The sequence below is a fragment of the Leguminivora glycinivorella genome, chromosome 7 (genome assembly GCF_023078275.1).
Source record: "Leguminivora glycinivorella isolate SPB_JAAS2020 chromosome 7, LegGlyc_1.1, whole genome shotgun sequence".
Classification (NCBI taxonomy): domain Eukaryota; kingdom Metazoa; phylum Arthropoda; class Insecta; order Lepidoptera; family Tortricidae; genus Leguminivora; species Leguminivora glycinivorella.
Genome location: NC_062977.1, coordinates 22,628,049 through 22,640,461, shown reverse-complemented (window position 1 = coordinate 22,640,461; position 12,413 = coordinate 22,628,049). Strand labels below are relative to the sequence as shown.

Sequence of the window (12,413 nt, the reverse complement as noted above, 5' to 3'; positions counted from 1 at the left end):
AAGCACTGTTTTATTTTGTATTTATAAATCAACCGGTGAAAACTGAAACTCACTCACTAATTCCAAAAAATAAATTAACAAACATGAGCCTTTTTTTATTACACCTCACAGCTCTGAAGTCAGTGAGTTTTGGTTTCCACTTGAAATATGCAATTTCAGCCTTGAATACTACACAACCTTATAAAATAAAATTCTTAAATAATTGATTTTTATCCCTGTTACGCACATTATTATTTTCTCGAACAGCATAATATATTCTCAGTCTTACAAATAATTTCTTAAGATAATCAAGAGGAAAACACTGGCATGGTGTTTCAAATTCAAAACTTGATATTTTCTTTAATATTTGATGCCCTATACTGTTTATCTTCACATCTTGCCTGCAATAGTCCCTAAACCTCTTCTCTAATATCATTATGAAGTCTTTAAAGCTTTGTGGGGGAACTAACTTGCAATTCCGGATGTCAAGGAGTGCACTAGAGCGGTAAGGAGGTACATACTGCCGACTCTCTGGGCACCTACTCAAGTAGTCTCTGAAAGTGTTGCATGAGTGGTGGTCTATGCATTTCAAGTACAGATATCGGCATACTGTTTCAAATTTCTTCTTGTCTGGTAAAGCCAATCTGTAATCGGTTGTGGCTACTTTTATTGTCTGATTGACATGTTTGCCCACTGATAGCAGGGATTGTGGCCTGAATTGGGGACCACTTGCCGAGTCAGCTTTTCTATCCCCAGCAGGTTTTTTCAACATGCTGTATACAAAACATCTAGAGAAAGTCCTTTTAAAGTGTCTAGTAGAACCCTTTTTGCCTTTACTCCTAGTCATTGCCGAAAACTTGTCATTGGAGTTTTGACTTAGCCTACTAGTAAGCAACATTTTTGCTCCTAACTTTTTTAATTCACTATACAATTGTATTACAGATATAATAGATATTTGAATACTCTCTATGAACTTCATACTTTTTGTAATATCCTTTTCATCATTTTTTCTTATTACTTTCAAGTTTTGAAGCATCAATAAAAAATTATCTAGAAATGTTCTTTGATATTTTCTATCTGAAAATGCCCTTTTAAAAGGAGACATGATAACATGAGTTTTAGAGTTCAGCATATGACAAAGTTTATTAAATTTCTTTGCAAATAGATTGTTGTCGTCATCTTCTGAGCAGGACCCTTTGATATAGAAGTGACATTTATTTAGGTGACTTTCTACAGTTTTTCGCAGCTTTTTAGTATCATAGATGTAGTAAATATTTTTATCGTTAATTGAAAAATAAGTTTTCTCTGGAGTTACTTTTTGAGATTCGAGCATGTAGAGTATTTCAGTCTCTGGGTCCGATACAAAGGCTCTCATGTCTAAGCCAACATCTATAAGCAAGGTGATGATTTCCTCTACCCATATAGATATGTCGGGAGAGTTTTCAAGGTGAGAAATAAAAGCATGGGCTATGGGCTGTGTCCATTTTTCTACAATACCTTGGGCTATGAATACTAAAGCATATTTTGCTGGCTCAATCTTCTGCACACCGTCTATTTCGTGGAAACCTTCTACTTTATCTCTCGTTATATTATAGTATAAACTTGGCTTTACAGGCATACTGCTTATAGACAAACTGCAAATCTTTTCTCTAGCAGACATGTTGGCAACTTTTATCTTTAAAGCATTTATCAATTTGTTGTCAAACTTTGTAGTTTGTGGTACAATTAGTTTCTTTAAAGCATTTATATCTGGCAAACCCATCATATCTTTTAGGAGATTGTATGAGTTTGCACCAGAGAAATATAAGTTAAGAGCAAACATGTGAAATTTATAGTTGTCTGCATTGTCTTTATTGTTCAGTTGCCATTTGATAAGTTGCACCATGCCTTTAGACAGGTTTTTGCTGCAACTTTGTATAAACTGTTCATTTGTTTCAAATGGATCAAGCTTCCTTCTTCTGTCAGCATCTTGAGAGGTCTGTGTTTCCTTCGTGACTTTCATAACACTTTCACAGAATTGTGATAAGTCAGGAAAACCAGTCAACTCAGGACTTGAGATATGCATAGTTGTATCCTCATCTATCTTTTCAACCTTAATTTCATCTGGTGATATTTCCATCTCAGAAACTGGGCCAGTATTCTCACATTCGGACGCAACCGGATCCATGTTGTCGGGTTCATTTATATTATTAGCTGTTTCATCAGTCTTTATAAGCTTCCTTTTACGATGTTTTATCTTTTTCCTGTTACTAGACGATTCATTCATGAGAAAAGCTTGGTTAACATGTTCTAAACACGGGAGTGCATCTTTAGTGAGACATTTTCTACTCTTAGCGAGTCCATCACATTTCTTAATGAAGCTATCATGGAAATGTGCTTCGCAAATCCTGTGGTTTCCTCTTGATTTGCTGTCAACAAGTTTATCGAGTAAATCTAAACGGTCGACTGCTTTTAGCCACTCGTATCTCCTGAAAACAATTACAAATTGAATAAATGTAATTAAGAATGTACAAATAGAGACTTTCTTTGTTTAAGTTCATTGATCGACTGATCGTGGATATGGAGTCTAATCCATTAGTTTGTTTACCTTTCTCTATCGCTAGGATAAATAAAGAAGGAGAGACTTTTATTCGCAGCAGAAGACTGCTTGCACACGGTACATATTTTACCAACCATTGAAACTGGTAGTTAAATTTCAATCAATAAACACAATTTTAGTAAACTTTATTAAACTTATTATCTGACAGTGACATTATCAGGGAAGCTTGTCAATCAGCCCGTCGTCAATCCATAGTATGATAATATGATCAAGCGATGATTGCCAACATTACGACACAAAAAAAAATGCTATCAAATCAAAATGACATCTATTATTAACAGTACTAAAGTCCATTATATTTTGGTAGCACAAATACATAGATAATAGAGTTTCATATTTCCTTAGTCTATGGCCTGACCTACGTGTTTTTTGACGTGATAACGTCTAAGGGCCCCCACAGACGGGAGACGCAACTGTTTTGTCTCCGTCGCTCGGTCTATGGGCTAGTATGAAGGTGCGTACACGTTGCGACGCAACTTTTTTGTCGCAGGGTTCGACGACATGCCTGCGACGCAACTGTCTCCTTCCCTATTGGTTTCAATGCAAGTGCGCACACGGCGACAAAACAGGGGCGTATTAAAGGCGGCAGGCTCTTTTTAGGGTAGCAAAGCAGCATTTTTTCTTAAATTTCATACTTTATCGTCACTTAACGGGGCGGTAATCCTGACTGGCTCAGGATGCCAACGCCAAATCCTTGAAATACGCCTCTGACAACCATTCCAGACATTTTTTTAAATATATGTATAAATTTACTGTTAAGTCGCCATACTGCAAAATATCGCACATTTATCGATATCGATATCGATAAATATTAGGGACTGGGTTAGTAGAGCCCTAGCGATTTATTTGTGTTGGTAGCAGTGACATGACGTCACGACCGTCGAAAAAACGCTTGCTTAAAGCTAGGGACTTTAGGGGCTGAGGGGGGACTGAAATCTTCTCGAGGCTGAGGCGTAGGGTTAGAGCCGGCGTAGCTTTATTTGACGTTCATATGCGCATTGTAATATGCCTACTTGAAAAATAAATATTTCATTTTCATTTTCATTTTTTCATAGGAACACACTACGCGGACGTCCGTCGTAAATCGACCGCGGACGGGAATCTGGACAATGGAAATACACATAACCGTGCAAACTATCGGTCGACGGACGCGGACGTGGCCTTGAGCGCACGGACGTCCGATCGAAATCTGGCTCTCTGGATGTTTTGTTCCGTGCACACTGATAGGTCGCGGTCGCGGTCGTTTTACGACGGACGTCCGCGTAGTATGTTCCTAGCTTAAATCGGTTTGAGGGTTATTCGAGAGTGCCGACTCTTAAAACGTAGTGATTCAATGCTCTTTGCTGTCAGATACAAGATAAAGCTCGGCATTCATTAATCATTGTCCAAACATCCTACAGTTTGTGTTAACTAGTTAACAAACGACAGCACCGCACCGCAACCTTGGCTTTTTTTACCGAAGAAAAATAATACTTTCTCGGTCTTGTAGGCCTAGCACATGATGGCCGCGAGAGTATATCGCCGCGAGATAGATGACACGTCTTCTTCTAACTGTATTAATGACATAAGGACGGGTAGTCTATCTCGCGGCGACATACTCTCGCGGCAATCATGAGCTAACCCTGCTGCTTACGTTGCGTGAAAGAATTCAATGGTCGCGTAACTATAGCATAACTAGAGTTACCAAAAGCAACTGAGTAGATAACACATAAAAGACAGAATTAAAGAATATAATACTTTCACTAGGAGAATAGCAGCAAATACTATATACTATAATACGTGCAGCTTCTGACGTTTCCCATACAATTGAGCGGCAACAATTTTACTAGCGCCATCTAGCAGTTCGAGTTGATCAAAGTAGTTGTTCAGACTTTTATTTGAGTAAATTAAAATAGAAAATGGTATTACTTGATCTACTTTAACATTTTTAGACGGAATAAAACAAAAAAATAAGAATTTGTAATTTTTTTTTAATTTTATGCTGTATGAAACTAAACTATTTTGATCAACTCATGCCGCTAGGAGCGCTAGTGTGCCTGTTGCCAACTTTGGCACCGAGCTGCACGTATTAACTCGTAGAGTTTACATAGTATTTGATAGCAGCCCGTCGTCACTCCATAGTATGATAATATCATCAAGCGATGATTGCCAACATTACGACACAAAAAAAATGCTATCAAATCAAAATGACATCTATTGTTAATAGTACCAAATACTATGTAAACTCTACGAGTTAATACGTGCAGCTCGGTGCCAAAGTTGGCAACATGCACACTAGCGCTCCTAGCGGCATGAGTTGATCAAAATAGTTTAGTTTCATACAGCATAAAATTAAAAAAAAATACAAATTCTTATTTTTTTGTTTTATTCCGTCTAAAAATGTTAAAGTAGATCAAGTAATAGCATTTTCTATTTTAATTTACTCAAATAAAAGTCTGAACAACTACTTTGATCAACTCGAACCGCTAGATGGCGCTAGTAAAATTGTTGCCGCTCAATTGTATGGGAAACGTCAGAAGCTGCACGTATTAACTCTATAGAGTTTATATAGTATTTGATAGTACTAAAGTCCATTATATTTTGGTAGCACAAATACATAGATAATGGACAAGCACGTATATATAGAAAGTCTAAGGGGGGGGTCCGGGTCATGAACTCAACCGGATAAAAAGAGGTCTCGAACATTTAATTAATAATGATGCAAAATAAACTACTACTACTTTGCACTACTTTGTTACAAAACTATATTTAATCGTTTTCTTCTTAAAATTAGTTGATTGGCAATATCATTAGCGTCTATTATTACGGCAGCTATATCCCTATGGATAGACATAAGGGCTAGCCCCGTGAGGCACTCTTGTCCCGTCCTATTACGCAAAAATATTTTTAACCTTTTGAATCAGCAGTTGCTGTTGATACTGGCCCAGTATCAATAGCAACTTTCTGATCGAAGGAAAGAAATTTGGATCACACTGGTCGATGGCCCCAATAATAGGTCTAGGTTTTTTTTCAGGCTCCAGGGTTGACCAATGACTCGGATCTAACTCGGATATCAAATGTTCCAAGAAGGGATAATATACGTTTCGCCGGTAGTATATCTCCGCAGTTTCCCCTGGAACATTATTGCGACGGATTTGCGACTAGTTGTACGAGGTGCCACTAGTTCACCGCCAGGGCATACATTTTCGGCGCCCTTGGGAGGAAGATTCACTACGTAGGAAAATAAATCGCGAGCGTAGCGAGCGCGAAATTTTTTTCATAGTAATGCCGTAATTTGAAGATTAACGCAATACAAAATTTATGGATTTCATCAGACAGAGTGCGAAAGGGACAAATGGTTGAACTTTCGTAGTCGCACCCTAGTATAGTTACGTGTGGCTGAACGTGAATATCATGTACATAAAATAACAAACAAAATGGGGCACTATAGTGGCCAAGTCAGGAAAGTAGATTCGGAATTTGTCCTAACTAAAAGAGCAGATAATTATAAATAGTAAGCGCGATTTTTTTCCTATTGACTCGATTAATTAAGACAACCCGCCAGCGGCGAATCCGCGAACTTTCAAGTTTTTATCGTCTGCACTCTGCAGAGCTGCGGTCTTTGACATATTTTGGGGTATTTTGACTTCACAGGGCGCCTAATCGCCTATGTTCCCGACTTTTAGGCCTTATATTTCGCCATCACTATTATTTTTATAATAATGCTTAAGAGTTAATTAAGAGATTAACTGCGGACTCGATCGTCACCGTCGGGACGCCCATTTCGGTATTTTGCCACTAAGTGACCTGAGTGCTTTGAAATTCGCTCACCATCTGCTGCGACTCACAAAATTGCGCCTCCCTGAGACGTTTTGCGTCTTTGGCTTTATGAGGAACTCCGCTTTGGACTATCGGGTATAGACTCATATTTTTGCATTTGGATAGCGACGTTACTTAGCCGTTCGCCGCACAATGTGGTTCGTCAAGGGCTAGAATCCTCCTTTTACGGCGCCCTAGCAACAGCGCCCTTATGAATGGCAATATGGTGCAACTTTCCACTTAATCTGAATTACAAATCTAGATTTTCAATAGGTGAATTAATTTCCGAATCCTCTCGCCATTTTGTGATATGTGCGCGCCTACGCAACGTATAATTTTTTGTACGGATTTTTCCACATTCTCGATTTTGGCGCCCCCTTACCATGTGGCGCCTAGAGCGGCCGCTCCACTCGCTCTACCCTTAATCCGGCCCTGCCTAAGGGGGGGGTTTGAACCCCCTGAACCCCCCCTTATATACGTCCTTGATAATGGAGTTTCATATTTCCTTAGTCTATGGCCTGACCTACGTGTTTTTTTTTTCAAAACGTCAAACGTCAAGTCGTCAACGTCAAATCTGTCTTAACTCGTTTGAGTTTTGTAAGCATCGATTTAAACTTTCCTAGATACACTATCGCCTACAAATTCGACACTCAAAAGTGTCCAAACGCTAAGTTGCAAATGTGTGCGTCTAGTTGACAAACGAAAACTTCGCAATGTAGTAAAAACTACTTTCATTTTTTTACAAAAACAACGTTATTTCTTAGTACTTAAAGTTCAATTTCAAATGCAAGCAATTGGCGGTTATGACATTAATGAATGTCCTAATGAACACAAGTTAAATTATAATCTATTGAAAATATTTCAACTTGTGCTGTCTTAAAGTAGTCACACTACTATGTATATAAATTAAAACCGAAATAAATTACACATATGAAAGAAAAAGTGACCAAGTCCTCTGGTGCCTGAGGCTGGAATCGAACCAGCGTACTTTCCAATCGCGGGAAATGCCTCTTAATCCGCTCGGCCACCCAGGTCACAGCTGTCGAGGTCGAAATTATCTCTCATATGAGTAATCTATACAAGGACTCGTAGCGCCCTCTGTCCACCCCTAGGGCAGAACGATATGGTTCTTGCCCCCGTGTAAACCAAACTCAGGTTGGTTTCGACACAGCTCGAGAGATGGCGCTGCTAAATCAATTCTAATGAACACAAGTTAAATTATAATCTATTGAAAATATTTCAACTTGTGCTGTCTTAAAGTAGTCACACTACTATGTATATAAATTAAAACCGAAATAAATTACACATATGAAAGAAAAAGTGACCAAGTCCTCTGGTGCCTGAGGCTGGAATCGAACCAGCGTACTTTCCAATCGCGGGAAATGCCTCTTAATCCGCTCGGCCACCCAGGTCACAGCTGTCGAGGTCGAAATTATCTCTCATATGAGTAATCTATACAAGGACTCGTAGCGCCCTCTGTCCACCCCTAGGGCAGAACGATATGGTTCTTGCCCCCCGTGTAAACCAAACTCAGGTTGGTTTCGACACAGCTCGAGAGATGGCGCTGCTAAATCAATTCTAATGAACACACTTACTCATATGAGAGATAATTTCGACCTCGACAGCTGTGACCTGGGTGGCCGAGCGGATTAAGAGGCATTTCCCGCGATTGGAAAGTACGCTGGTTCGATTCCAGCCTCAGGCACCAGAGGACTTGGTCACTTTTTCTTTCATATGTGTAATTTATTTCGGTTTTAATTTATATACATAGTAGTGTGACTACTTTAAGACAGCACAAGTTGAAATATTTTCAATAGATTATAATTTAACTTGTGTTCATTAGAATTGATTTAGCAGCGCCATCTCTCGAGCTGTGTCGAAACCAACCTGAGTTTGGTTTACACGGGGGCAAGAACCATATCGTTCTGCCCTAGGGGTGGACAGAGGGCGCTACGAGTCCTTGTATAGATTACTCATATGAGAGATAATTTCGACCTCGACAGCTGTGACCTGGGTGGCCGAGCGGATTAAGAGGCATTTCCCGCGATTGGAAAGTACGCTGGTTCGATTCCAGCCTCAGGCACCAGAGGACTTGGTCACTTTTTCTTTCATATGTGTAATTTATTTCGGTTTTAATTAATGAATGTGATCATCGCGAAAGCCATAAAATTTTATTACCGCAGATCGCAGGTGTGCATATTTTTAAACAAATCTACGTCTTATTGCAACCAACATAAGTTTAATTTCGTTCGCGCTGCAACAATCTAAACGCCATTTTTAGCCAGGGATGTAACGGAGCTCTGCTTCTGCTTCCGTTTCTGCGGAACTTCCGTTTTGTTTTACACATCCGCTTCTGTTCCGGTTCTGTTATTTTTCAAACGGAAGTTATAGCGGATGTCGGAACCTAGCGCGACGGTGGGACATGAGTGGCGTACATCAAAGACCAACAGGTCTATACCTGTCATTCGCTCATCTCTCAGCTTGCCACGTGCTGCGATACTAAACATCAATCGCTTCATTCCATTGCGCGCCAATATTTGTCCTGTCCACCTAGTTAGTAGCGAGTGAACAACTATTCAGTGGTGCAGGGCTTAGCTACGATCCCCTTAGAAGCAAACTGCCGGGAGATAAAGCTGCTAAGCTTTTGTTTATTAAATACAGTTTACTTCTTTTATAATCACTCCATTTAATTTAAAAATTTTATTGTGTGCTAACAATTACACATAACTTTTACTGGTTAGTTTTGGATTGTATTATAGGTACTACCTACGAGTAAGTTTTCTTTTCGTTTCTAAAATCTTTTACGACATAATAAAGGTTTAAAAGGATTCTTATGTGATTTTTAGTGATTACCTAAACAACTAAACATCTTAAAGTTCAAGGTGATTTAAATTTTTGGATTGTAATGAATGATATACTTAAGATAAAATATTAGGTAACTTTTCTTTTCGTTTTTAAAAGCTAAGTGGGCCTAAAGGCTGATTACAAACTGCTGATTACAGGTTGAACAGTAAACACCTAAAAGTTCTAGGTAATTTAGGTAGTTTTGGTTTATGTTATACCTATGTGGTATTTTTTCATTTCGTTTTTAACATCTATAACTTCCGCTTCTGGTTCCGGTTCCGCTTCTGCTTCCGTTAAACTAAATTCCAAACTTCCGCTTCCGCTTCCGGTTCCGTTAAAACCACATCCGTTACATCACATCCCTGATTTTTACATTGGGAACGAGGATGGACAGAGGCATCATGGGAGTCGCGCTATGAGATGAAAGGCGAGAATGAGGAAATTTGCGGTATTTTTGCGAAAAACTGTTTTAAAAAATCCTATTAAGTAGATAGAAAATTTCTTAAGGAACAAAACGTTTGGTATAACATTTTTCGAGATTTTGCGTATTTTAAGCGAAAAAAAATGAGTTTTTACTGTATGATATTTTTATTGATATTATCTCAAACAAAAAAATATATAAGGTACGGCGGGACAATTTGGACTGGGGGAAAATTGCAACTGATCAATATCTCCACGTTTTGCAATGTTTGCATTATTAAAGAGAGTCAACTGAGGTATATACAGGGTGTCCCACGGCGATGCCACATGGAGGGAAAGTACCTTAAATATCGTAGATAGCATATTTTGCTGAAAGAAGACTTCATTTTATTTTCTAAACTTAGTAAAAGTGTATTTAATTTTTTTTAATTTTTACTATGAGGACTTATACAGGGTGTATTTTGATAGCGGGTCAGTAAGGCCGATATGAGATCCCGTAGTCCTACATGAAAATAGTCTAAGGGAACCATCCATCAATTTCAAATTTATGAAAAATGGCATTTACAGATTTTGGAAAAAACATACAGGGTGCTAGAAAAAGGGCATTTTTGACAAACTTATATATATATATATATATATATATATATATATATATATATATATGTGTGTGTGTATGTATGTATATATATATAACATACGTGTGTGTGTGTGTGTGTGTGTGTGTGCGTGTAGTGAGTGTATGTGTAGCGATTATGTGAAGGTAAACAGTTGAGGGATTGTATGTGGTGTGTGTGAGGGATGGTGCACTTGGAGAATATGAATTAAGTAGCTATTAAAACAAAGAAGAATTGAATGATGACATTAATTTATTATTCTACGTAATTTCTTTCAAAGATTTGTGTGGGTAAATCTTCTCTCCGCTCCTCAGCTATAATCTTGCGCCATTTTTCCCTTTCAACGTCTTGTTTTGAGAATCTGGAATAAAAACCTTTTTTATTACTTAAAAACGAATTTGCTATTCCCGGGTTGTTTCTTTTTATAATTAAAGTAATTTATAAGATATGTATTAATGTTATTGAATTGAAATCATTTATTTCAGACTTATTGGTCCATAATAATAAATAAATACATACATTATTAATATGAAATAGGCTTCTTTTACAAAAAATATAAATTAGCGACTCCATCATTCCATTTTTAACTATGTTCCACTTCAACCATCTTTTGTCGCCGTCCGCTCATTACTAGTATAGCGCGAGAGAAAGAGACAAACTGCGTAAGACCAAATCAAGGAATTTACTTCAATTATTCTAGAAAATAAATGTTTTTAGTAAGTTAGGAAACCATTTTGGCCATAAATGCATAATATTATAAAATTATTAACAATTACTTACCTGAAATACGATACGTCATCCTTTTTTAACGTATATAAGGTGTTATTTTTGCACTTTTTTACGGAGCACTTCGGCATGTTGCCGACACGGCGGATGAAGCGCTACTGACCGCCCAATTGTGCTTAGAACATTTTCAAGCACAATTTGCTGCGGACACATTCTAAGCCGTGATGGTGCATCTAGGTAGTTTAGATCGATGTTTGTAAGTTAAGTAAATAATAAAATTATTGAAATTTCGGGCAAACCAATAAGAAAGTGTGAAATTTGTGGTGTTAGATATTTGAAAATATCAACTTGTGGCTTGTTTTTACCTAGCTTTGCACTGGATATATGCAGGTCGGTAACTATTAGTATTTTATTCTATTTTCGTTTCGAGTTGCTAACAATTACTCATTTAATCAATTTAAAGTAGTACTAATCATGTACAGTCTACGATTTAAGCGAAAACATTCTGTAAATAAGTTTTTCGTAAACAAACAAATAACCTAAAATACGAGTACCAATAGAGTGTGACCAACTTATCGATAATCTCTTTATTTCAGATGACGATTATGGGTAATTTTAACAGGTAACGAAGAATCGGCATATTTATCCATCTCCTGTATGAAGATAATGTTGGGCAAAAGTTTTCAAGGCTTTTTGCAGTAAATATTAACTTTCCCTGGTAAACATGCAAGGAACTCGAAGATTAAATGAAGCAACAAATACTGGCTTATAACAAAACTCTTAATTAGGAGGCAGTGCCAAATATGAACGTCAGGCACAGTAAATCATAGGAATTTTCTGCAAACGCCTCAAAATTAGTTCAACTGAGAAGTAATCCTGACTGGCTCAGGATGCCAACGCCAAATCCTTGAAATACGCCTCTGACAGCCATCCCAGACATTTTTTTAAATATATGTATACATTTACTGTTAAGTCGCCATACTGCGAAATATCGCACATTTATCGATATCGATAAATATTAAGGACTGGGTTGGTCGAGCCCTAGCGACTTTTGCTTTGTGTTGGTAGCAGTGACATGACCTCACGACCGTCGAAAAAACGCCTGCATAAATGTTACCGACTACAAAAGTAATTGATTTGTTTATAATTTGGATGTTTAGATTATTGCAATCCGATAAGAAATCTGAATTCAAAGGTTTATTATTTTTTGCTTTTTAGTTTCTCCGTGTTTTGTAACGCGCTTATTTTTGAAGGCGGTTGTGGGCGTTCTGCCACAGATTTTATGTATTTTATTAATTTTAATGTTTTTATTGTTTTACATTTTACAGTTTTACTTTTTACAATTTTTATTCATCAATCAATTCAAATTAATTATTTATATCAAATCATTTTAATTTTATTTATTTACAATGAATTTAATTATGTCAAATGAA

At 37.5% G+C, this 12,413-nt stretch overlaps 1 protein-coding gene across 1 annotated transcript; it reads right to left on the bottom strand.

Moving 5' to 3' along the window:
- Nucleotides 1–2,730, bottom strand: LOC125228379. Its single transcript, XM_048132929.1, has 2 exons — nucleotides 2,567–2,730; nucleotides 1–2,447 (listed from the first exon to the last, which is right to left on the bottom strand). The coding sequence occupies exons 1-2, from the start codon at nucleotides 2,653–2,655 to the stop codon at nucleotides 179–181; spliced, it is 2,358 nt and encodes a 785-aa protein (XP_047988886.1). The 5' UTR covers nucleotides 2,656–2,730; the 3' UTR covers nucleotides 1–178.
- Between the last annotated feature and the right edge of the window lie 9,683 nt (nucleotides 2,731–12,413).

Excerpts from the sequence above, each read along its gene's own strand:
- LOC125228379 (XM_048132929.1), bottom strand. The coding sequence starts at position 2,655 with ATGGTTGGTAAAATATGTACCGTGTGCAAGCAGTCTTCTGCTGCGAAT. Across the intron at positions 2,448-2,566 it reads TATCCTAGCGATAGAGAAAG|GAGATACGAGTGGCTAAAAG; the intron begins GTAAACAAACTA and ends AATTGTTTTCAG.